The sequence below is a fragment of the Dipodomys ordii genome, unplaced genomic scaffold, assembly GCF_000151885.1.
Source record: "Dipodomys ordii isolate 6190 unplaced genomic scaffold, Dord_2.0 Scaffold190, whole genome shotgun sequence".
NCBI lineage: Eukaryota > Metazoa > Chordata > Mammalia > Rodentia > Heteromyidae > Dipodomys > Dipodomys ordii.
This window is the reverse complement of record NW_012267406.1, coordinates 974,165-1,000,773: the sequence shown is the minus strand read 5'-3', so window position 1 is coordinate 1,000,773 and position 26,609 is coordinate 974,165. Positions and strand designations below refer to the sequence as shown.

General features: G+C 36.6%; 1 protein-coding gene across 1 annotated transcript in view; it reads right to left on the bottom strand.

Moving 5' to 3' along the window:
- The window catches only part of LOC105999447 (serine/threonine-protein kinase Sgk3), a 50,031-nt gene that overhangs the window by 12,367 nt on the left and 11,055 nt on the right, over nt 1–26,609 (bottom strand). The window contains exons 3-12 of the mRNA XM_013034472.1: nt 20,005–20,080; nt 17,839–17,926; nt 15,662–15,711; nt 13,096–13,153; nt 8,719–8,802; nt 8,490–8,621; nt 4,533–4,645; nt 4,405–4,441; nt 3,997–4,083; nt 7–102 (exon numbers count right to left, since the gene is read on the bottom strand). Coding sequence (XP_012889926.1) covers nt 7–102; nt 3,997–4,083; nt 4,405–4,441; nt 4,533–4,645; nt 8,490–8,621; nt 8,719–8,802; nt 13,096–13,153; nt 15,662–15,711; nt 17,839–17,926; nt 20,005–20,080 — 821 coding nt within the window. The remainder of the gene's footprint in view (nt 1–6; nt 103–3,996; nt 4,084–4,404; nt 4,442–4,532; nt 4,646–8,489; nt 8,622–8,718; nt 8,803–13,095; nt 13,154–15,661; nt 15,712–17,838; nt 17,927–20,004; nt 20,081–26,609) is intronic.

Below are 26,609 nucleotides of genomic sequence, written 5' to 3'. Positions count from 1 at the left end.
ACCTACCAATCCATACAGCATTTCATACAGAACAGCACCAAGGCACCACCAATCTACAGTGTTGTCATAGGGCTGTTTTCTGATTACTTCAGGTGCAAGATACTGTTGAAAGGAGTGGAAACAGTACAATAATTCAGTAAAAATCAAGACAAAATTTAGGAATAATTAAGAAATTTAACCAATTTTGGGTATCATTACACTAAAAACATGGGTTGTGTCTTCTTGCTCTATAGCAGTGGTTCTTAAGCAGTGTCAATGGAGCACTTCATATACTCAGGCTCTTCAGACATGGATGCAGTTTACATACACACATACATATACATACACCTATACACACACACAGCAAATGGAGGGTCCATAAAGCTGAATAAAGTAAGTATTCTGGGGGAAAGTCTTTCATCAGATTAGTTTATTTTTATGCCGATCTTAGGACTTGAACTCAGGCCCTCTCCCTGAGCTTTGTACTCAAAGCTAGTGCTCTATCACTTTGAGCCACAGCTCCACTTTTGGGTTTTGATAATTATTTGGAGATATCAGTCCGATGGACTGTCTGCCCAGACTGGCTTTGAACCATCATCCTCAGATCCCAGCCTGAGTAGCTGGGATTACAGGTGTAAGTCACCAGCATCCGGCCAAGTTAGTGTATTTAATAAATGCATCTGGTTACTATTTGTAATAATTTCCCCTTGCAAAAAGAATTCTTTTTTTAGTTTTTGAAGGAGGGTCTCACTATATGTCCAGGCTAGCTTTGAGCCAAAGCTGTCCTCCTGTTCTAGCCTGGCACCACCATGCCCAGATTAAAAATATTTTTAAAAATTTTTTTTAAATAGTTTTTTTTTTGTGTGCTGCAGAGTCCTTACTATGTAGCCTAGGCTTGTCTTGAACTCAAAAAATATCTGCCTCAGCCATTAAAGTACTTGGATTAGAGTTGTGCATCACTATGCCCAGCTAACACAGAATTATTATTTTTTGTGGGGGGAGGGTGCAGAGGTCTTGAACTCAAGAGTTTGGCTGCTGTCTCTGACCTTTTGTTCTAGGTTAGCTCTACCACTCAAGCTATACCTCCACTTCTGTTTGTTTTTTGTTTAATTTTATTGTTTTTGGTCTTTAATTGTAAGAGTCTCTTCTGGCATGGGTTGGCTTTGAACCATGATCTTCAGATCTCAGCCTTCTAAGTAGCTAAAGCCACACCTAGGTAAGATAAAATTCTTACTATGGCAATATTTTTCTTTTCAGTTAAAAAAGACTAAATTGCATTCATATCCAAGAATTACAATAACAATTATCAAGTACTTTGTAAACTTGTACAAATTGTTACATCTTAATATAAAAAATTTACAAATTCATGGACTGAAGGTGGCTCAGTGGTAGAGTGCTTGCCTTGCATGCCTGAGGCCCTGGGTTTGATTCCTCAGCACCACATAAGCAAAAAAGAAAAAAGCCGGAAGTGATGCTGTGGTTCAAGTGGTAGAGCACTAGCCTTGAGCTGAAGAGCTGAGGGACAGCGCCCAGGCCCAGAGTTCAGGCCCCACAACCGGACCCCACAAAAAAAAATACAAATTCACTAAGACACAATGAAAAGTCTGAATTTTATATTTTAATATAAATGTGACTTCTTCCTATATCAAATGCATATAAGGAAATAATTCTCTATGATGCTTTCATGTGATCCAAAAATGGTAACAAAAATAAAATGGGTTTAATCATTTTTGATCATTGGGGCTGGGAAGGTGGCTCGTGGTAGAGTGCTTGCCTTGTATGCATGAAGCCCTGGGTTCAATTCCTCAGCACCACATAAGCAGAAAAAGCCAGAAGTGGTACTGTGCTAGCCTTGAACTGAAGAGCTGAGGAACAGCGCCCAGGCTCCAGAGTTCAAGCCCCAAGAAAGACAAAAACAAACAAACAAACAAAAAAACAAAGAAAAGAAACATAAGTTGGTTTTTTTTGTTTGTTTTGTGATCACAGCACTACTTCCAGTTTTTTCTGTTTATGTGGTGCTGAGGAATTGAACATAGGACCTCATGCATGCGAGGCAAGCACTCTACCACTGAACTACCTTCCCAGTCCACTTATGTTTTTCTAAAAATTATAGGATTTAAGATAGATTTTGTTAACTATGAAATCACTGTACATCCACAAGAAATGTTACTTCACAACAAACAAAAATAGAAGGGTTACAAATAGAGACAAGAGCTGGGTCTAGCTTAGAGAGGGAGAAAAGAGAAAAAAGTACATTTTAAGGTAAATGATTATTACTATAATACTTTTAATTTAATGACATTTTCTCTTTACTTCCTTTTTTATGTTGCTAGGGATTAAATACAAGTTACATTTTCAACATTACATTTACAATTACTTCAAAGTCATGATGAAATGTTACATAGCACCTAGAATAACAAAATGAGGATAGTATGAAATGAACTGCATTTGTGTGTAAAGTGAGAATAAACTTTTAGAAAAATCTTGCAATTATTAGTTAACATATTTCATTGTAATACATTTCCATATGTGTACAGAAAATACAAATTTGAAATAAATTACAATTATTAATGTAAAAATTAAAAAAAAACTGGGCATGGGGCTCAATCCTGTAATCCTGGCTACTTGGGAGGAAGCTATAAAAGAATCATAATTCACAAGGCTCCATCTCAACCAATGGTTATGAGAGGAAGAGTATGCCTGTCTTCTCCAACAGTAGGATCTCAGATCAGGCCATGGGAGGCATACAACAAGACCCTATCTCAAAAATAACCAGTGCACAATGGGGCTGGAAAAGGGCTCCAGTGGTAGAGTGCCTGGTTACCAAGTATAAGTTCTTGAGTTAAATACATACATACATGCATACATATATTCATACACATTTTCTCCTCACTAATGTGACTAGGGAATAAGATCTCTTGCCTAATAAATTCTGATTTATGATTTTCACATACACAGCTTTATTTCTTTCAATAATTATTAAAGTAGACCCAACCATATAGAAAAAATAGAAATGTGTATCAGAAATCAAATTGCCACAATTGTAGGCAATTTTAATATTTTTGCCATATTTGCTTTAGCTCATTTAAAAAGACAGCTTTATTAAGAAATTCACATGCCATATAATTCACCCTTTTAAAGTGTATAGTTCTATATCTATTAGCATATCACAGTGTCGTGCAGCCATCAGCACAATTGATTTTAGGACACTTTCATGAAAAGTGATTTAAAGGATTATCACAATAATAAAATTCTTGAAGAACTTATAGTAAACTCTGCCTTAGACATTAAAAGAAATAAGCATAACTTATCTTTCCTGTTTAAAACAGTCTTATGAGAAACAGTAATAAATAGTCTATGAAGACTATCAAATATTTTTAGTTGGCTGAAAGCTGAAATTACAAGTTTTGTTCTACTTTTCTTATTTTTATTTTTTTTTGTTAGTCATGGGGCCTGAACTCTGGGTCTGGGCACTGTCCCTCAGCTCTTCAGATCAAGGCTAGCACTCTACCAATTGAGCCACAGTGCCACTTCCAGTTTTCTGGTGGCTTACTGGAGGTCAGAGTCTCAGTCTTTCCTGCCTGGACTGGCTTTGAACTGTGATCCTCAGATCTCTGCCACCTGAGTAGCTAGGATTACAAGTATGAGCCACAGGTGCCTGGCTCCTATTTTAATTTTATATATGTAATAGTTCATATTTGTATTTCATAATTATGTCAAGGACAAGATATATTTCTCCTGCCCACAATTTTGGTTAGTATCAATTAATTGTGCAAAGGGTTTCATTTTGACATGTCCATATACACATATAGCATGTCTTGATCAGACTCGCTCTATTTCACTTTCCCTCATTCCTCTCCCCAAACCAACCTAAATAAGTTTCACTCTCCCTTTTTACACACATGTGTCAAGTATTTCAACCATATTCACTTTCTCTATTTAACCTCCCCACGCCCACTAGTATTCATACCCAGAGAGGGTCTGTTTTCTATTTGCATGATAAGACGTATTTCTTACCTCTGGTGTTCCACAGAAGGTTGTTGTGGTATCTGAAATAGCAATTCCTTCTTTACAAAGCCCAAAATCTGTTAAGACAACATGTCCCTGACAAATACAATCACAGTTAGATAAGACAATGCTTGGATACAAACCATTTTCTAAAGAAATTTGAAAAAAATTGGAATTATAGACACCTGGGAAACTGCAAAAATAGTACAGAGTCCCATATCACCCTACTCAGCTTCCCACAATGTGGACAGTTTTTATCACTACAGTACTGCATCAAACAGGAAACTGACAGTCTTGTCATTTCAACAAGGTGACAGAAATGCAGTCATGAAATATGGAACCTTTAAGACTTTTTTCCATCATGCACAGCAACAACAAAATAAATGAAACCCAGTAGATTTTAAAAAGACTACTTACCATTGAATCTAAAAGAATATTTTCTGGTTTCAAGTCTCTGTGAAATTAAAAAGAAGAAAAAATGCTGACTATTGCTTGAAATGAAATTTTAAAAAGATATATTTACATGTAATATTTAAGCAACCTACCTGTACACTATTTTGATGGAGTGCAAGTAACCCAGTGCACTGGCAATTTCAGCAGCATAAAACCTTGCTCTGTGTTCAGGAAAGGACCGTTCTCTTTGTAAGTGAAAAAACAGCTACAAAATTGGGGGAGGGGTTAGGATCATTCACACAGTGTTAAACAAAAATATTCTGCAAATACAAAAGTAAAAATTGTTTCGATATGTTGAATATGAGACAAAAATTCAATAAAGCATAGAGCTATGACCTTCCCATCCATGCCTCTCATCCAATATTGATTCTCCATCAATCTTTGTTTACTCTCATAAAGTTATGTCCAAAGATTCTCAGTCCCTTAATGTGGTGGAGTTCCAACTATTCTTGAAAAGATTATCAAGAAAGACTGACAATCTTAATAATGTCACGTCCTGGGACTTTCTGGACTGCTTTTTCATAAAAACAAATACTAGTGACTAGCAGGACAAATCTAATCTACAGAAATAATTTGTTTGAGATTATTTTTGGAAACTCTGAATACTAAGAATTTACTTATTTAATCTGAATCAAAGATTCTTTTTTAATTGTGGCAAAGATCAGTTGCAATATATCCTGAGGGAACTGGATTGAAATTCACCTGAACTGCTTTTTTGCCTTTACTCCCTATATCCCACAAAGAACATATTCTGCTTTGTCTACTAATTATTTCTCAAAATCTTTTTTGTCATTTTTATCTCTACCACTGATTTTTATCAGCTATGACCTACATGACTATAATGCTGACCTCCCATATACATTTTTCCAACCTACTACATACAACCCCAGTGCCACTACAATAAACAATCTAAAATGAATGTAATAATCATAAATAGCTAACAAAAATTGTTTAGTAAGTCAAAAAGCATTACAGGGCTGGGTGTGGTGGCTCATTCCTGTTATTTCAGCTATTCAGGAAGTAGAGATAGAAGAATTATGTGGGAGGAGGGGAGAGCTGGGTGTGCATGGGGGAAACATGGGTGTGGTAGCACATGTCTGTCCCAGCAACTTGGGAGGCAGAGAGGGAGGATTATAGTCCAAGGATGGCCAGGTAAAAGTGTGACATCCTTGTCACATCTGTCGCTCAATTCTGTCATCCCAGTTACTCAGAAAGGTGAGCATAGAAAGACTGAAATTTGAGTCTTGCTTGGACAAAAAGTTTGTGAGACCCTCATTTCAACCAATGAGAAACAAGGGACAATGGCATATGTCTGTCATATCAGTTACATGGGAAATATAAATACAAGGACTGTGGTCCTGGAAAGCCCAGGCAAAAAGCTAAAAATGTAAGTATTACATGTCACGGTTAAAATGTAAGTATGAATATCAGAGAAAAAAATGACAGGAATAAGGAATGAAATCACACTCCTGCTTTCTGCCTTCATTCTTTTTCCTTATCTTTATTCCTTGTCTACCAACTGCTATACTCAACACCTTTTACACATACTACCACATTCTATTATAGTTCATTCTCTCATTATCTTAGCCAAGTGTATCTTTCAGATGACAAGCCTGCCTCTTTTCTTCTTTGCTGCTCAGAACAAAAAGGGCTCAGAAGCAGTCCTAAAACAGCACGAGGTAACCAAGGAAGATTACAGTAAGATCTCATTTGCAGGTAGATGTCTCATACCTACATTTCAAAGACATCAAGGTCTTTGAATATTTACATGTGTTTCTGAACAGAGCTTTGCAGATGGATTATCTATGTGAAATGGAGCCTTACACTAGGACAGTAAGACAAAGAAAGTTAACCAATCTAAACCTCTATAAAATGGATTACAGAGGGGAGGGACAAAAATGGGTTACAAGAATAACTATCTCAAAAAGTTATGATGATTAACTGAGATTATGTATGCAAACTAACTGTGAAGTGCAGGCTCTCAATAATTTATTATCTGTTAGCATTCAGACCCACATAAAATAACCTCCAAGGTAGGAACAATGGAAGAGCATCTACATTCTTGAATCAAGATACCTCAAAAACTTGCCTCTACATAAAGTCATTTAAAAATTATTAATATTTTAAGTTAACATATACTTGTAATATGAGGGGGTTTCATTGTTCAGTTTCCACGCAAGCACACAATATACTTTGAACAAATTTACCCCTCCCATCATATTCCCATTTCTCTATTCCCTAATTTTTCAAACAGCATTGGGTGGGTTTCATTATGATACATATAGATTTTACATTTCATTTGCATACACCTACACATATATGAATTCTTCATACCTTTTCACTCTATAGTCGGCCTCTTTTCTACCCTCTTCCCACCATGCTAAGTCTTAAACAGACATCTGACATGGACTTAAGACATTTCAATGGATGCTTTTTTTCTTTTCTTTTTTTTTTTTTACTTTTACCTTTTTTTGGTCAGTTGTGGGGCTTAAACTCAGGGCTTCAGCACTGTCCTTGAGCCTCTTTGTGTTCAAGGCTAGCCCTCTACCACTTAAGTCATAGCTCCACTTCTGGTTTTTGCGTAGTTAATTGGAGATAAGAGTCTCACAGGAACTTTTCTGCCCAGCCTGGCTTTGAACCCTGATCCTCGGATCTCAGCCTCCTGAGTAACTAGGATTATAAGCACCCAGCCAATAGATGTTTTTTTTAAGATTGATATAAAATATCTAGGCATTTTTGATCATCTGTCAGATGTGCAGAAACTGGTCTTCCTCCTAGTTCTTTTATGTCACAGTTATGGGTACCACAGTAACATTGAAATTTTCTTTTTTCTTTTCTACTCTCTGAGATTAGGGGATAGGTGATTCCTTTATAAAGCTATGACAGTATCTAATAGTTAAAATAATTTTAAAAGATACAGTAAAGGATCAGACAAATTAGGAGGATTTAAAAGTTGAGGAGTAGAGCAGCTGTAGAACCTGTAACTAGACTGCCTGATGCTGGAATTCAATCCTTGACTCAATATTTAACTACATAACTTCTACAAGCCTGGGTTTGTCTTTTACAGTACCAGTGTTGTGAAGATAAAATATTAAAAAGAACTAGAATGCTTGGCACATATATAATACTTGGCACACATTAGCTATTATTGTAATTATTATAATATAGAACACTACTACCCAGAGTGTATTTCAATATTCTTCTAGATCTGTGTTTTAGAGATTATTATTAATAGATTTGACTCAAACAAAAGATGGGACTCTGTTGGGTGCTGGTGGCTCACGGCTGAAAACCTAGCTACTCAGGGGGCTGAGATCTGAGAATCACAGTTCAAAGTCAGCCCAGGCAAAAAAAGTCCTCCTAAGATTCTTAACTCCAATTAACACTTGAAAACCTGTAGTGCAGGTTCAAAGTGGTAGAGTGCTAGCCTTGAGCAAAAGAGCTCAGGTACAATACCCAGGCCCTAAGTTGAAGCCCTGCAACTAACAACAATAACAAAGATGGGACTCTGTTTTTCTTTTCTAAAAATTCATTTTCTTTTAAACAAAATTCTTTGTTCTAAGAAGATTTAAAGTCTTTGATGCTAAAACATACAGTGAATAACTAATTTGAATCATTTCCCACCTGACTTTACCACAGGAATCAATTAGGAATCATTTCATTGATTAAGGTTGTGTATTTTAGAAAATAACACACTTGAACAGGATTTATATGTGCTTGTTGAAACATTATCTAAATTGCAAATCATGTTTTATTCTAATATTTCAGTTATATCATTCTGTGTACAAGCTGTGTACAGCTTGCTAACAAACCTATCAATGAAGTCTGTAGCTTCATATCAAGGTTCTTTTGTAAATCTTGTCAACTACACCATGCCTAAGGAACAGTGTTACATTTCCCCACCTGTACATTGTACTGGGTTCCTGGAGCATTTATATAACACAAATCTGCTAGCAATGTGCTGTCACTTTAAAGCTTGTAAGAAAACCTTTATAATTTCAAGCTATTCTAACTATTATCAATATTAGGAAATCAATTATAAAACTCACCTCCCCTCCATTAACAAAATCCAGAACAAAATAAAGCTTTTCAGTTGTTTGGAAAGAATAGTGCAATCCAACCAAAAATGGATGTTTCACATTTTTCAAGAGCACGTTACGTTCTGCCATAATATGCTTTTGCTAGAAAAAATGGGAAAGACCAACTTGTATTATACACCAGAAAACAATCTGTTAATTAAAAAGGGGGTTAGTAGAAACAGTAACTATTTAATATTACCTCTTTTCTATTGAGAACTATCTTTTTCTGTAATACTTTGACAGCATAAAATTTCCCATCCAGTTTCCGTTTTGCAAGAAGAACCTGTAACAAAGATTGTGCAAATAATTACAAATTTCAAGGCTTTTTTGGGGGTCTGGTCGTGGGCCTGGGCACTGTCCCTCAGCTCTTCACCACAAGTTAGCACTCTACCACTTGAGCCACAGCGCCACTTCGGCTTTTTTGTTTTTCTGCTTATGTGGTGCTGAGGAATCGAACCCAGTGCCTCATGCATGCAAGGCAAGCGCTTTACCACTAAGCCACCTTCCCAGCCTTTCAAGGCTTTTATAGAGCTAATTCCCTTGTCAATATATATATATATATATCGTAGCAGTACAAGAATGTGAACTCTGGGCCGGTACTTGTTAAACTGGCACTTTACCAGTTGACCACATGCCCTCAGCCCAAATTCTGTTTTGTTGTTGTGGTTGTGGTTGTGGGGCCTAAACTCTAGGCCTGGGCGCTGTCCCTCAGCTCTTTAGCTCAAGGCTAGCACTCTACCACCTGAGCCATAGTACCACTTCCAGCCTTTTCTGCTTATGTGGTGCTGAGGAATTAAACCAATGGCCTCATACATGCAAGGCAAGCACTCTACCACTGAGCCACCTTCCCAGACCCCCAAATTCTTAAACTGAGAAAAAAAAAAACAAGTCTACAAAAGACCTAGATGTTTTTGTTTTGAAGGCTGAGCTCTACTCAACTTCTTTTTGAAATTCTTTTTCTTAGATATTTTAATACAGCAAAAAAGGACATAGATTTAAATAACTAGGCACTATATCTTTATAACTTAATATATTGCTAAGATTTTTACTTCATAATTTACACTGTTTGAGAACTTGGGTGTGAGCAATGAGGCCCAGAAGATGCCCTTGGAAACCCTAGATAATTAACTTGATGCTATGTAAGAAATCTTTGTATGCTTGTGTGTGTGTGTGTGTGTGTGTGTGTGTGTGTGCAAGCGTGCATGCATGTGCACCAGTCCTGGAGATTTTTTTGCTCAAAGTTAGTACTCTACCATTTGAGCTACTTCCAGATTTTTTGGTAGTTGATTGGAGAATGGAGTCTTATGGACTTTCCTTCATCAGCTGGCTTTGAACTAATATGCCCAGATCTCAGCCTCCTGAGTAGGTAGGATTACAGGAGGGAACCACTGGCGCCTGGTGGAAGTCATTTTTTGGTGATCAGAATGCGTTCCTGTTTCATGTTTAGGTTTCTCGTACAAGCTTTTTAAGTCAGAAGAGTTCAGAGAAAGAAACATCATATACAGTTGAGTTTTTATAATGGGTTGAGTTACATGCATATATATATATTTTTTTTTTCCCCTGGTACTGGGGGTGAACTCAGGACTCTGTGTTCTTCCTCAGCTTTTTTTTCCCCTCATGGTACTCTATCACTTGAGCCATGCCTCCAGCTCAACATTTTTGCTAGTTAATTTGAGTTGCGGATTTTTCCTTTTCCGCAGCCTTTTAACTATATACCTCAACCTCCTGAGTAACTACAATTATAGGCGTGAGCCACCAACACCAATACATACATACACTTTTAAAAAGAAACCTAGAGTATCTTGCCACAGAAAAAGAAAATCTGTACTTGCCAATATAGTCATGCTGTTCACAATGTGCCCACACAGCTTAGTATAAAGCGGACACCATCATGGTTTGTGTGAGTGCTCTGTGTTGTCCTCACAAGGAAGTTGCTTAAGGACACACTCATCAGAACTTTTCCCCACCATTAAGTGACCTGTGACTACAGCCATAAAGGAGTTGAGACCACTCACAGTTTTATAACTATTATACAACAGGTCCCAAAGCTTTTTGAGATGATCTGGCACACCAACTAGTGATGCTGCTAATATAGGCTTTTTAAAACCTTTGTGGCCTTTCTTACCAGAATCTATAATCTGCCTCAATAAACATGGGGAAAACATCAGACAAGCCTAATGTAGGAGTAACCTACAATATATTTGATCAGTAGTCTTCAAAACCATCAAGGTCATCAAAAATGACGTCTGAGAAACAGTCATAGTTAAGCCTAAAGAGAGACTTGACAACTAAATGTAACGTGGTATCTTGGATGGGATCTTGAACAGAAAAAGATACAAACAACTATCTGCTCAAGCTTTCAAAAAGAACAAAAAAAAGGAAGTTCTAAAAAATTTTTTTTAATTATTAAAACAATTTTTTTTTTACTTTTATCTTTGTGTGCCAGAACTAGGGCTTGACTCAGGGCCTCACACTCTCACTTGGCTTTTTTGCTCAAGACTGGTGCCTCTACCACTTAAACCACACCTCTACTTTTGGCTTTCTGCTAGTTAACTAAAAATGAAGAGTCTCAGATTTGTCTGCCTGGGCTGGCTTGGAACTGATATAAGAGCTCAGCCTCCTATGTAGCTAGGATGATAAGCATAAGTAACCAGCACCTGCTGAAAGTTCATTAATTTAAAAAAAATCCAAGTTTTTAGCCATGTGCCAGTGACTCATGCCTATAATCCTAGCTTTTCAAGTGGCTGAGATCTAAGGATTGAGCTTTGAAGCTAGCCAGAGCAGAATCCAAATTCTCAAGTCAATTTTTTGGTCAGTTGTGGGGTTCGAAGTCAGGGCCTGAGCACTGTCCCTGAGCTCTTTTGCTCAAGGCTAGCACTCTACCAATTTGAGCCACAGGACCACTTCCAAGTTTTGAGTGGTTAATTAGAGATAAGAGTCTCTCTGGGACTTTTATGCCTGTGCTGGCTTTGAATCCTGATCTTTAGATTTCTGTGCAGCTATATTATATTATAGGCATGAGCCACTGACACCCAGTTCCTCAAGACTTTTATCTCCAATTAACCAGCAAAAAGCTAGAAGCAGAGGTGTAGCTCAAGTGATACAATGAGTAAAAAAGTCAAGCTAGAGTGTGAGGCTGAGTTCAAGCCCTAGTACTATCACAAAAATAATTTTTTAAGCCTGTTACTTTATAAAGGCAGACTCAAACATCTTTAGGATGAAAACATCCTCTGCCCAACTGTACTTTTATCAGCATTTGACTCTATTGAACATTTTTTCTTAATTATTTTTTTGCTCTCTTGACAACATGGATGTGTTTGATCTTTCCCTCTCCAATACTTTTAACTCATTCATCCTTGAGGAGGGAGGGAGATAAAAGGTGAGACTGATTGGAATATATAGTAAACATGTAGAAATATAACAAAATATCCCTATGTAACTAATATAAACTAGTAAAAAAACTAATATAAACTAGTTTAAAAAAGCACAAAGACAAGCCAGGTAGTAGTGCTTCATGATTGTAATCCTAGCTAGTGAGGAGGCTGAGATGTGAGGACTGCAGTTTAAATTTAGTCTGAGCAGCAAAGTCCTTGAGACTCCTATTTCTAACCACCAAAAATCCAGAAGCAGAGCAGTGATACAGCATTAGTCTTGAGCACAAAAGCTCAGAGACAGTGCCCAAGCTCTGAGTTTAAGCCTCAGGACTGGCTCAAAAAATAAACAGAGAAACAAAAATAGATTATACAATCTAAAAAAAGATCTGTTAATGTATGGATATTGGGAAAAGTCTTCATGAATTCTACAGGATCAAGCTGGATAGTCATAGAAAAAAAATGATCTATGACCTTATCTCTCACAAAATAGACAAGAAAATATTCCAGGTAGGCTTTTGAGAAAAGTATGAAGTTTCCAAAAATAGAGCTTATGGTGTTTTTTTTTTCCTGTGTTGTTTTTAAGGAAATCTCAATCATTTCCCAGGGTGGCCTTGCAATCTTGGTCATTCTGCCCGGTAGCCCTGATAAACCTGATCTTAAGTGATTCTCCTTGACACAGCTACACTGTCAAGTTAGGTGATCTATCTGATACTCTGAGAGTAAGAAGAATTTCACATATTTCTTCCTCCCTCCAACTGTTATTTACACAGATGGTTCATTCTTCCTTCCAACCTCAGCCCATTCTCAAAGAAGCCATCCTTGACCAATACATCCAAGCAGAGTTTCCACCCCCCTGCTGCACACTCTATCTTTCACCTTATTATTCCATTACAGTCCCATTACTATTTATATTTACTTGAGTACAGATTTTGGTGGACTATTTCTTTCACTAAGTTGTTAAGTATCACAACAGCATCTAATTAGAACCCACATGGGTACTTGATACATAGGTGTTCAACAAATACTTGTTTAATAAATGAATTTTTAGAATCCTAGCCTTATGTTCTTAATTATCCTCTTCACACTTCGATAGCAGAGACTTTTCATGTCTTGCATCTGAAAAGTCCTATGAATCATATATGTAAACATACATTAATTCTTTATATACTTAAACACTGAATGAAAAATAAAAACATTCTTACCTTGCCAAAACTGCCTTTTCCAATAACTTTTAAAAAATCAAAATCAGTTGGCTTAGCACTGAAATAAATTAACAATGACAAGAATCAGCCTTCAAGAAAGTGGAAAGATGCAAGCTCTTTTGGGGGAAGGGGGTGTGAGGAGGGCTAGTACCAGGGCCTGACCTCAGGGCCTGGGTGTTGTCCCTGAGCTTTTGTGCTCAAGACTAGCACTCTAACACTAGAACTACATTGAACTACATTGAACTATCGTTCTACTTTGATATTTTGGTGGTTGAGTTTCAGGGACTTTCCTTGGCTAGCTTTGAACCAAGATCCTCCGATTTCAGCCTTCTGAGTCACTAGGATAATAGGTATGAGAAACCAGCACCCAGCAAGATGTAAGTTTATAAACATTTCCTAGCACCTCATTCTTGGTTTGTTTTTTTGGGGGGGTCCTGTCAAGGGGCCTGAACTCTGGGCCTGGGCGCTGTCCCTCAGCTCTTCAGCTCAAGGCTAGCGCTCTACCACTTGAATCACAGCACCACTTCTGGCTTTTTTTCTTTTTGCTTATGTGGTGCTGAGGAATCGAACCCAGGGACTCATGCATGCAAGGCAAGGCGTTCTACCACTGAGCCACCTTCCCAGCCCTAGCACCTCATTCTTTAATAACTGTTTGGTACAAAATACTTCACAATGGTATTGTCTTTCTTAAAAATAACAGTATGTACTTTGTGATTACCTTATAATATTAGTTAAGTCTTATTAAGTTCTGCTTAAGAAGAACTTCAATTATATTCTCTGGGAGAAAAGAATGGAGATCCATCCATCTATCTATCTATCTATCTATCTATCTATCTATCTATCTATCTATCTACCTACCTACCTACCTACCTACCTACCTACCCACCTACCTTTAAAGTTTAACTTCTCTCTAAGCCAATTTTATTAACCACAAAAGTAATCAATGCTATGAGTGAGGAAATTGAGTAACTGTATAAAGTAGTCATATATTCCAAGGACTATCAGTGTCTGTCTGGTATCCTAAAATATTTCAGGTAGAGAAAAGACTTCACTGTGCTTTTTACATAAATACTTATTTTACCCTGAAGATAAAAGATTCAGTCTCATAGGCACTAATAGAGGAGAGCTAGGTACAGAAAAGTCAGGGGAACTCTAAGCCTGTCATTTTATTTGCTTTAACCAAAGGTAGAAACAGCATTGGCTCTAAGTAAGCAAACACACAGGGCATCATAAAGTCATATGTATATAAGTAGAAGAACTGTTTTATTCAAGAAGTCTGAATTCTTAAATGACAGAGGATGACTACATTTAAATTTAAATTTTTCACTGATTATGAAAGTTAATTCATACATGATAGTAACATTAGTAAAAAATAATGACATAGAATACTAGACTACATTTAGAAGTATTTCTTCTTCAGAAAACTGCTCTTTGGACAATCTAGTTCTTCATTGAGATACTGAAATACTTTTTCAAACAAAAGCAAACATTTATATAATGTTTTGCATGAAAATTCTCCAAACTGCAAATAGAGAGAGGCCTCATTATTAATTGTAAGTAATTAATGCTAATTCAAAACAGGTTTGTTTTGGGATACTATTTTGTTCATTGCTACAAAATGACAGAAAAGACTGATCAAAAACAAACTTTCTCCTCCAGTTACCATTCCCTTACTTTCCTATAAGGTAAAACTTTCCCAGAAAGTGAGCTCAATTTGTCTGTTCTGCTGATATCTGCTCTAGTTCTCTATGAACTCTTTCATACAAGATCAAACTGTTCATGAAGTTCACCATTGACTTATTAACTCCAATGGTCGGTCTATTTTCCATTTTTTAGCTGATTTATCCTTTCAGCAACATTTACAAGAGTTGTAAATGTTCAAGATATTTCCCTTCTTATTTCAGGACATATTTCTAGTTTTTCTCCTACATTACTATTCAGTCTCCAATATTAGCTCTTCCCTGACTTCATCATGTTCAAGCGTCCTGGGACTCAATCCTTGGTTTATTTCTCCCATTTGTCTATAGTCATTTCACTGTTTAAGTAGACCAAATTGTAGAGAAAACATGATGAAAGAAAATTCTAGAGTTAATCCGTCAAGCCTATTAAGACTTATTACAAGTACCAATGACAATTCTATACTCCTGTAGTCCATGGCAGACATAACTAATCTGGGCACTTCTCAGACACAATCAAATAGCAGCCTGAGAATCCTTTGTGTTGAATACTTCAGGCATTCACTTCCAATGAATTAATATTAGAAATGAAGACTATATTTGCACCTTTGGTCTTATTCAACATTTCTCAAATTATGTTACTCAAAACATTCCCCAGGTACTCAAATAAATTGTAGATAATAAGGGAAACAAGATAAAGTGTAATGCCCTTGAATACGCTAAATGTCCATCAGGACTCCTCTGAAACAAGCTGGCTAATAATAACTAGGGCACACCACTAACACAGATTATGAGAAGGATATCAATTATGGTTGCAAGGATGCCTTTTCTTTCTTTCAAAAAAGAGCTTCTTAAAACTTAAAGGATTGTTTGAAATGAATTTAACTTACTGAGGATTTCCAGTCGGTCCAAGGTTAATATTCTGTGAGGTAGAGTGTAGCTGTTTGGATAGAGAAAAAAAAATCATTATGAAGTAAAATGTACATAATTATACCACAGATATCAAAACATTTTAAGGAAAACTAATATTCCAAATAATGAACTATATACAATAAACACAAAAGATAACATTTATTATAACTTTCAAGGGCAGTTGTAAGGAAAAGCTAAGCCAGAAATAAGGTTCAAAGTTGGCAAGTTTAAACAGAAAAAGCTTTTGGAAGAGATAGGTATTGAAGATACAATTTAAGAAGAATCAGTTTTACATTTAAAAACTGGGTGAATAATGGCAATTTTTCTAAAGTTAGAATAATGTATCAAAGACAGAAAAAGATAAAGTTAAATCTTTCGCTTTCTTCACTAAGAATCATCCTAGGCATCTGAGAAGAAAAGCTGCTACTTTCTAGTAGTCACAAAAAGAAATATATCAATTTTCTGAAGAGGTTATTAACATTCTGAGACAAAAATGTTCAACACATAAACCTATCATTTAATCACAAATTATCAGAATCATAACAAAATGAAGAGACATTAAACAGACAAATGAGACCCAGGTGCCAGTGGCTCAAGCCTGTAATCCTAGTCCCTCAGGAGGCTGAGATTTGAGCATTGTAGTTTGAAGCCAGCCCAAGAGGAAAGACCCTGTAACTCTTATCGCCAATTAAACTTTTAATTAAACTCTAATTATTATATACTATGATTTAGATTAATTACTATAATTTACCTTTCCCTATAGCTTCCTTTTATGCCTTCCTTCCTTCCCTCCCTTTTTAATAGTACTGGGGATTGAAACTACTTGCCCAACATGCTGGGCAAGTATTTACTAATAAGCCATTCCCCTAGCCCTTTTGTTAGTATTTCTTTTATTACTTCTATTCTTTATTACCTTTATTATTCAGAATGTATTATAACTGGTATTAAATATATGCAAGAAAATCAGAAGTGTTGGCTTAAAGGCATTTTGTTTTTCTGCTGGCTCTGGGATGTCAACTCAGGGCCTGGCACTGTCCCTGAACTTCTTTTGCTCAAAGCTAGCACTCTACCACCTGAGCCACAGTGCTACTTCTGGCTTTTTCTGTTTATGTGTTACTGAGGAATCAAACCCAGGGCTTCATGCATGCTAGGCAAGCATTCTACCACTAAGCCACATTCCTAGTCCTAGAATACTTTTCTAAGACAAGCTTATTTTTTACTTATTTTCTCTCACAATCTATCCTAAGACCTAAGAACAACTATTCTTTATTAGGAACACATGTATGTTCTATAATATGCAGCAGAAATTAAAAGTAAATTGATGCCAACTAAAATTCATGTATTGACTGCTCTCTCTATAAATACCTGTCAGTGCAGAGGATGAGGTAATGCTCTGGTCAAAAAGGCCTTTCCTATTGATGAAAACTCAAAATAATAGTTTCAGGTATGGTGATAATGATGAAGATACATAAGCCAAATATAAAATTGTACATATTACATAACCTAGGTAACTTAAAAAGATAGGAGTCTGGGTAGCAATAGCATGGCTAGTGAAACTAATGAAACTTTTCTTCTTACTTGCTAGTTTCTAATTTTTTTTTCTTGTCCATCCTGGGGCTTGAACTCAGGGCCTAGGCACTGTCACTGAGCTTTTAGTGCTCAACACCTTCTGGATTTTTGGTTCTTAATTGAAGAGATGAGTCTCATGGATTTTCCTGCCCGGGCTGAGTTTGAACTGTGACCCTTAGATCTCAACTTCCTTACTAACCAGAATTTATAGGCATAAGCCTGGTTCTTTTATTTAGCCTGAATAATACTTTTTATTAAAGACAGTACTAATTCTAGCCAAGTATAGTGATTATCTGAACATTTGAAAGGCTGAGGTATGAAGTTCTCAGACAAACAAACAAGAAAAAAATCCATTAATTCTTCTAAGTTCTTAAGAAACAGTGATCCATAGGTGGTATATATATTGTGTTTAGGTATTCTGAAGAGTAGAAACAGTGACCCATAGGTAGTATATACATTGTGTTTAGGTATTCCAAAGAGTAGAAAATTTACTACTTCATTTTGAGTAAATGTAATCCTAAAGTAATTAGCTTCATTTTTGTGGCCTGACTTTTTTTTCTGTTAAAAATATAATTTATTTTACTACCTTTTGAGTACTTCTTTCATCTTCATCTTCAGATGGATCTGACTGATGTTTTGGGCTGTCCATTTGAAGGAATGCTCTGACATCTGGACTAAAAAAATACAACTTTAATGTGACTTTGAAAAGATGTCTATAGATTTTTCTCCCTTTTAAAATAAGAACAAAATAGAAACCACTATATTAGCATGTATAGCTACACAAAATACATTATTATAAAAGAGAAAAGCAAATTAATTTCTTAAAATGGAGAAAGCAACAAATATAAACAGAAGTTCATTAAAGAAAATGTCAGTAAAAATTTTGCTATTTTTGGGGGGTCCTGGAAATGTCTTCTATCCTGAATGGCAGGAGGGCAGTTATGAAAAAGTACATGTGTACAAAATTATCCAAAGTCGGATATGTAAGAATTGAACAGTTTACAATTCAATGGTCATTGCAAATAATGGAATTACATAAAGTTCAATTTTAATTCCAAGAATAACATGTTTAAACTATTTCAAGGTACAGAATACTTAGTATCTACTATATTATGTTAGAGGTTCTCAGTAATATTTATTATACCATAGAAAATAATAATAACCACTCATGGTATACTTGTTCTATACCAACATCTGTCAAAGATAGAGAAAAACTCTGGGCAGAAAACCCTATCAAAAGAGGTCCGGCTTTTAATGTTAATAAATTAACTTAAAAAGCAGCCAGAGAACCTACTCAGAATGACAGAAGCAGTCAATGAACTATAAATTACTCCAAAAATGGCAATTATTATTTCTAGAAAATATAGGTCATGTACGGGTGTAGTTTGATGGTAAAGCAATTGCCAAACATGCACAAAGGTCTGGGTTCAATCATCAATAACACACACACACACACACACACACACACACACACACTTTGAATTTCTCAAAAATACAGTCATTCAGTGTTGTGATTCTGAAAAAAACTGTAAATAATGTGTTCTCACATCATAAAGCAATCTGTACATTTTACATAGACAGGTGGTCTATGAAAAAAATTTAATTTTATGTTTTAGAATATGCTTTTTACACCCAAAAGTAGTATCATATATCAATTTAAAGGCATAATGGATATCACTAATTCTCAAGTACCAAGTACCAGGTTCAAAATGGTCCACAGAGAAAAGTTTAAGGTCATTATAGCACAATTTCAACTTAAGTGGCTACATGGATGCTGTGTGGGTGGAAGCCTGTTTGGGTTCGCAGAGGACAACACTGCCCAGATTGCCCAGGAGGTATTGACATGTGCTTAAAAACTGCCAATGCTGGCTTCGTGGATGTTGTGAAACGCTTCTGCTCCAGTGACCACACTATGTTAATACTTGAGTGTCCTGATTTTGTAGCCTTTTGTATCCTCTGTTAACTTGTACCACTCCTTTTAGCTTCAATATTCTCCCTACATTTCTTGTTAAATGATTATAGAGCCTTTAAGTCCCAGGAAACTTTGCTTTACTTTCCTGAGCAAAGTTAGCTATGTTTTCTGTTACTGCCTAGTACCTCTAACAAAAATTACCTGGCTTCAATTTTTTATTTATACATCTATCTCTACTACTAGATTGGGGGCCTATGCCTCTGGAAGTTAAGGATGAAGCTCACTTAAGTTCCCAAATTCAAACAGGAGCTACTTCAGAACTTTCTTAAGGTACAAATAAGTATAATATCATATGAGTAGTAAAATGTTAACAGTATTTGCAAATTTCTTTTAAGCTTAATCTATAAAACAAATCCAAATATAAAAGGAAGAAATGATATAACCAAGATGTGTTGATTCTGAAGGGAAAGACAATAAAAAAAAATCTAAGGGAAGCTGGGCACCGGTGGCTCACGCCTGTAATCCTAGCTATTCAGGAGGCTGAGATCTGAGGATCACGGTTCAAAGCCAGCCCGGGCAGGAAAGTCCGTGAAACTTTTATCTCCAATAAACCACCAGAAAACCAGAAGTGGCACTGTAGCTTAAGTGGTAGAGCGCTAGCCTTGAGTGCTGAGGGACAGCATCCAGACCCAGACTTCAAGCACCACAACTGACCAAAAAAAAAAAAAAATCTGCAGGAAAATTTCACAAACCTACAAAAAGGGTAAATTCCCTATGAGGCTTATTCAATATTCTTAGGCTTATTTTTACTTTCCTTTAGAACACATGAAAATTACTTACTGGTTGTAAAGCTCTGGATATCTAACTAAGTTCTGGATGAATTCATTCAGTCCTGCTCTTCTTTGTTTAATAAAATCTGTAAGAGAGATATAAACTATTAGCATTACTTCTGTCAGCCTATGTAATTATTAAAACATTTACTTAAGAATATTCAATATGGTTGAACAAGTTTACACTCCTACCAACAATGCAGTAAGGTTCCCTTCTGTCAACATCCCCTGTAACATCTGTTGTTATTAGAGTTCTTGATTTTTGCCATTCTAACTGGGGTGAGGTGGTATCTAAATGTTGTTTTGATTTGCATTTCTTTTATGGCCAGAGAAACTGAGCATTTCTTCATGAGTCTATTGGCCATTCTTATTTCTTCTTCAGAGAAGTCTCTCTTTTAAGTCTTTAGCCCACTTATTAATCTGTTGTTTCTTTGAGGATTTGTTGTTGGGGGAGTTAATTTTTTGAGTTCCAGGTATATTTTAGATATGAGAACCTTGTCCGTTGTATGGCTAGTGAAGATCTTCTCCCATCCGTGGGCTTTCTATTGATCTTGTCAGCTATGTCCTTTGCCATGCAGAAGCTCTGCAGTTTCATGCAATCCCATTTGTCTAATCTTTCTTTGATTTGTTGTGTTTCTGGGTCTTTATTAAGAAAATTTCAGCCTGTGCCAAGGAGCCCTAGAGTTTCTCCTATTCCTTCTGTAATGTTTTCAGGGTATCTGCTTTTACTTCAAGGTCTTTGATCCATTTGGAGGTTACTCAAAAGACTCCACATAGAGCTCCCCTATGACCCAGCAATCCCACTTTTGGGCATTTACCCAAATGTTCACAAACAAGGCCATACTAAAGTTACCAGCACAACTATGTTTATCACAGCATGATTCTCCATAGCTAAGATATGGAACCAACCCAGATGCCCTCAGTAGATGAATGGATCAAGAAAATGTGATAGCGCGCACACACTCATACGCATGTGCACACATGCGCGTGCACGCACGCGTGCGCGCACACACACACACACACACAATGGAATTCTATGCCTCCATCAGAAAGGACATACCCCATTTGTTAGGAAATGGAAAGACTTGGAAAAAATTATAGTAAGTGAAGTAAGCCAGGCCCAAAGAAACCTAGGTCCCATTGTTTCCCTATTTGCAATAACTAGTATACATCTACGATAATCTTATGAGACAAATAGAAAAGGTCAAAAGCTATGCACATATGACCATTTAAGATGGTGCTAAGCAAAATGAACCCCAAAATAGGGAAACAAGAGGTTTTGGTTTTGTTGCTGTTGCTTTTAAAGTATTTATAATGTACTATGTGATTTCTTTTGTTTCTTTTGTATGTTCTTCCCCCATGGTATAACCCGTTTTCACTGTATTCCATTCTGGTGTCCTGCATCTTGTATATACATTTTTCTAATTTGGGGAGAGGAAGGGAAATAACAAAATGTTGAAACAAGGATGCAGGTGACCCATTGTAACAATGAGATGTATAAGACATTATGTTTAAAACAAACTTTTCAACTTCTGGGTGGGGAGGGAGGGAGTTATAGAGGTAGGGAGGGAAGGAATGGCAGGGGAAAAACAAAGGAGGAGGTAACAATGCTCTATAGGAAATGCACTCAGTACTTTACTCATGTAACTGTAACCCCTCTGTACAGTATCTTTACAATAAAAATATATTAAAAAAAGAATATTCAATATAAGATAGTAAATGGTAGTTAAGAAGCTCCCAATTTAAATATAGCAAACATGATCTGTCAAAAAATTCGCAAAAAAATCTCATTTTAGATCTAAATATCCACTTCTTTTGGCAGGGGGTGGGGGAGAGATAGAGTCTTGCTATGAAGCCTACTGCCTTTTTGTCTTAGCCTGCTGTACCTCACCTTACCTGACCAGATTCTAATTATAGACTCACTGTAAAACTTGGAGATAAATTTTGCTTTGTTTAGTTCCTCATATACCAGGCAGTGAGTAAAAATTAACACTGTGACACTGATGACTGAAAAATCATACTAAAGAGACAATTACTATTATTAGAACTCCTGTAAAACTAGGAAATGTATTATCAAAACTACTAGTATTGAAAAGCCCTTGAAAGCTAGGCATGGTAGTATACATCCATAATCCTAACTGAGGAATTGGAGGCAGGAGGATAACAAATTTGAGGCCAATGTGGTCTATATATTGAGACTGTCATAGCCTAGCATGCACAAGGTCCTAGGTTTAATTCTCAGTACTGCAAAAGTAAGTAAATAGACATATAGGCAAATTCTCCTTGGAAATGCACTGGTATACTTTCCTAACAAATAATTATCTAATAAACTGAAAGTGTTTTTGTTTTTGATAGCTGAGACACAACAACTACTAAGCAGTCCAGTTTGTTTTTGTTCTTCATGGGGCCTGAACTCTGGGCTTGGATGGAGTCCCTCAGCTCTTCAGTGCAAGGCTAGTGCTCTATAACTTGAGCCACAGTGCCACTTCTTTTTCTCCTTATGTGGTGCTGAGGAATCCAACCCAGGGCCTCCTAAGCATGCAAGGCAAGCACTCTACCACTGAGCCACCTTCCCAGCACCTAGCAGTTTATATGTGTGTGTATACATATATATGTGTGTGTATGTGTGTGTGTGTGTGTATATATATATATATATATATACACATATATATGTGTATGTATGTATGTATATATAGATATATATATAAAGTGCAAATGTTTCTTATGGTTGAAAAAGTTATTCAAATATTGTGTTTCTTGAGAGGCAGTGATCAGTGGGATTGTGATTTGAGACCAGCCTGGGCACATTCAGGAGGCTTCATCTCAGACTGTGCCTGTACAGTGGTATGTGCCTGTCATCTCTAACCACACAGGGAAACACAAATTGGGAGACTGCATCCCAGGCTGGTCTGGGCATACAAAAAGACCCTGCCTAACACAAAAGGGGCTGGAACACCTGCATGCTAAGAGTGTAGCCAAGTTTAATCCTCAGCACACACATCTCCCCTCCAAATCAAGTATCTTGGTTTTATTATTCTCTGCTTTGAGCCCTTCCATGTGATAATGTCTTTTTTTTTTCTTTTTTGTTTGTCATGGGGCTTGAATTCTGGGCCTGGGTGCTGTCCCTGAGCTCTTCAGATCAAGGCTAGCGCTCTACCACTTGAGCCACAGCACTACTTCCGGTTTTCTGGTCATTTATTGGAGATAAGAGTCTCCTGGACTTTCCTGCCTGGGCTAGCTTTGAACCACGATCCTCAGATCTCAGCCTCCTGAGTAGCTAGGATTACAGGTGTGAGCTACCAGCACCCAGCTTCCATGTAAAAATTTCTTAGTTATAAAATGAGGATCATGCTTTACATCACAATGTAGTATTGGATTACATGATATAATGAATACAAGTTCAAAAACTATCTATCAGATGGTACAAGCACAGTCATTAGCTATTGTCATTTCTGTTATTATTTGTTGTAGGGCAAAATCCCGCCCCCACCTCCATAATCTAAAACCCTGCTAGACTGACACTTCACCATTTTAGCCATGCTCCAAGCTCTTTTTGCTTTAGTTATCTGTCAGACAGAGTTGTGTGGGTTTTTTATTTTTGCCTAGATTGCCCTGGATCATGGGCCTCCTATATTGACTCCTGTATAGTTGACCAGACAGATACCACCTGTATTCCCCCCCCTTTTTTTTCTATGTAGGTTCAAGAACAATTTGAATTTGTAACTGCCACTTTCATTCTATCATCTGAGCCAAGCCTCCAACCCCACCATGTATATTTTTGTGGAGATGGAATCTTGTTTGGTCATTTTCTTTTCCTTTTCCTTTTTTGTTGTCCAGGGCCGTCTTCCTATGTATCTGAGATTACACAGGTGGATCACTATACCCAACCTCAATGAAAGCTTTCATGTACAGTTTGTCACCAAATGATGGTTATTTCCAGTCATATAGGTTTATTTTCATTTCTTGAATTTGAGGTATGGTTGTTAAAGAACAAATTAAGTCTGATCTAGATCCAGATACACTTGGTAATTTTACTGCTGTTGTTCAACTATAAATTCTTTTTAGAATTTTGGGCAGGTATCTTGTAAAACTTTCAAAGGGCATTTTTCGGGTCACCAGACAGGAAAACATGTGAGATTTACATTCTATTTCTCAAGGACTACACTTAGTAATATAGGCAGAAGAGCTAAAATGAATAATTACATTTGAATATTAAAAGAAAATTAAGGGCTGGGAAAGTGGCTCAGTGGTAGAGCACTTGCCTTGCATGCATGAGGCCCTGGGTTCAATTCCTCAGCACCACAGAAGCAGAAAAAAAAGCCAGACGTGGTGCTGTGGCTCAAGTGGTAGAGCACTCGCCTTGAGCTGAAGAGCTGAGGGACAGTGCCCAGGCCCAGAGTTCAGGCCCCATAACTGGACCCTCAAAAAAAAAGAAAAGAAAATCAAATGAGGGTACTAGTAGCTCACACCTGTAATTCTAGCTACTCAGGAGGATGAGAGCTGAGAATTGGGATTCGAAGCCAGCCTAGGCAGCAAAGTTCACAAGATTCTTATCTCCAACTGACCACCCCCTCAAAAAACTGGAATTGGAACTGTAGCTCAAGTGGTAGAATGCTAGCCTTGAGCAAAAACGCTCAGGAACAGCTCTTAGAACCAACATACACACACATACATACACACACACACACACACACTCTCTCTCTCTCTCTCTCTCTCTCTCACACACACACACACACAAACTATAGAAGCAGCTTTTAACTGCTCTGTGAATAGTTATTGAAGATACATTTTTATTTTGTTAGCAGAATCATCAAGGAATTTCCTTTTCCCTATTAGCTACAGTTTACACTACATTAAGTGCTACTAGATTTTCCATTTCTTTTCTGACTTTAAATAGTTTGTAATTCCCAGGTAACTCCAAACTTAAAATTTTAGATTAACATTAAAAATGCAAATACCTGATAAAACTTCATCTGACAAAAATGTACCTAACCTGTGACAAGAAATGCCAAGAATTTACTGAATATATATCATCTTTAAGAACTATAATTGAAGATATGTACTTTAAAATTTTTCTCCAATGAATAACTTTTGTGAATCTATTAAAAGGTAGAGAGATAGAAGTTGAAAAATAGAAGTAGATTTTGTGTAAACAGTTGAAAGCATGGATCATGTCTTTAAAAAAAAAACTTACTTTAACCCTTGACACTGTATTTCAGAATGTTTAATAAATGCATTTAATAAACAAAATACTGTCAAGAGAGTCCTTCATTTCTGCTTTTCTCCCTTTCCCTTGCTGTTTGCATTTGTTATGTACCACTGGCTGCCTCAAACTTGCAATCCTCCTGTCTTTATTTTTGTTTGTAAACTGGAGTGTGTACATAGTTTTAAAATTAAAGCCATAAATAAAATTCACTCAGGGACTCTAACTTCCACCACTAAATCTCTCTTGGCATTTTTCCTCCTCCATAGTCACTTACTTTTTAATATATTCCTTCTTTTTTATTCCCCACATCCTTTCATTCCTTAACACACACAGAGGACAATACAAAGTCATCTTGTATTTTTCCACTGAACAATATATTTGGGAAGTCACTCAATAGTAATACTACAAAGAGCTTTTTTGTTCCTGGCTATAGCCATATTATATTCCAAACTTGGAAGGATATTTCCTTCTTTCTAGTTTGTTAGACTTGCATATACATCACTTTGTATGCAGTTTATATTTCTCATAGATTCCTAAAAATATTATATCTTTGTCAAAGAGAAATATATATAGTTTTCTTAAATATTACTAAATTCCTCTCAACATGGATTCTAACATTTTACACATCCACTAGCAAAATATGAGAATGCTTGTTTCCTCAAGGTTTCATGAAACAAGCATCTCATCCATCTTTGAGGCTTCCTGACTAACATGTGTAGGGCTTTTCCAAGAGCTCAGAGACACATAATCTGTTTCACTGTTGACAAGTCACATATAATACACAAAGGATAGATCTCAAATGTTCTGTGTGTGATGTATGTATGGGCAAACACATGCTGTCACTGGGTTTGAACTCAGGGCCTCACACTATCACTACTTGAGGAAGGTGCTCTATCACTTGAGCCCTGCTTTTACTACCTCAAATGGTTCATCAGTGAAATCAGTTTCTAGTGTCAGATACTTAACCTTGGGGAATTTAGTCCGCTTATCTTGGCTTTTAACAATGAAACAGTGGTTTTCTAGGTCTCATACTTTCTTACCTTCTTTCCTTGATGAAATGATTTCGCTTCAAGCAGTCAACTAAAAGCTCTAAAAATTTCAATCCTTGTTTAGCTCTCATATTATCACTAACATGTAGTTGTATTGTGTGTGTGTGTGTGTGTGTGTGTGAAGTACTGGTGTTTCAAGTTGGAGCCTTGTCCTTACTTGGCTTTTTCCTTGCTCATCTGGTGCTCTACTAAACCTCTAGTCTTGTAACTGCTGTCTATTTTTGAAAAGAAATTTATCAAATTTTCTGCCCAGGTTAGCTTTAAACTACAAATCCTTTGGGTCTCAGCTTCCTAAGTAGCTAGGATTACAGACATGAGCCACCAGTGCCCAGCAGTTGGGTTTTTTTTTTTTTTTTTTTT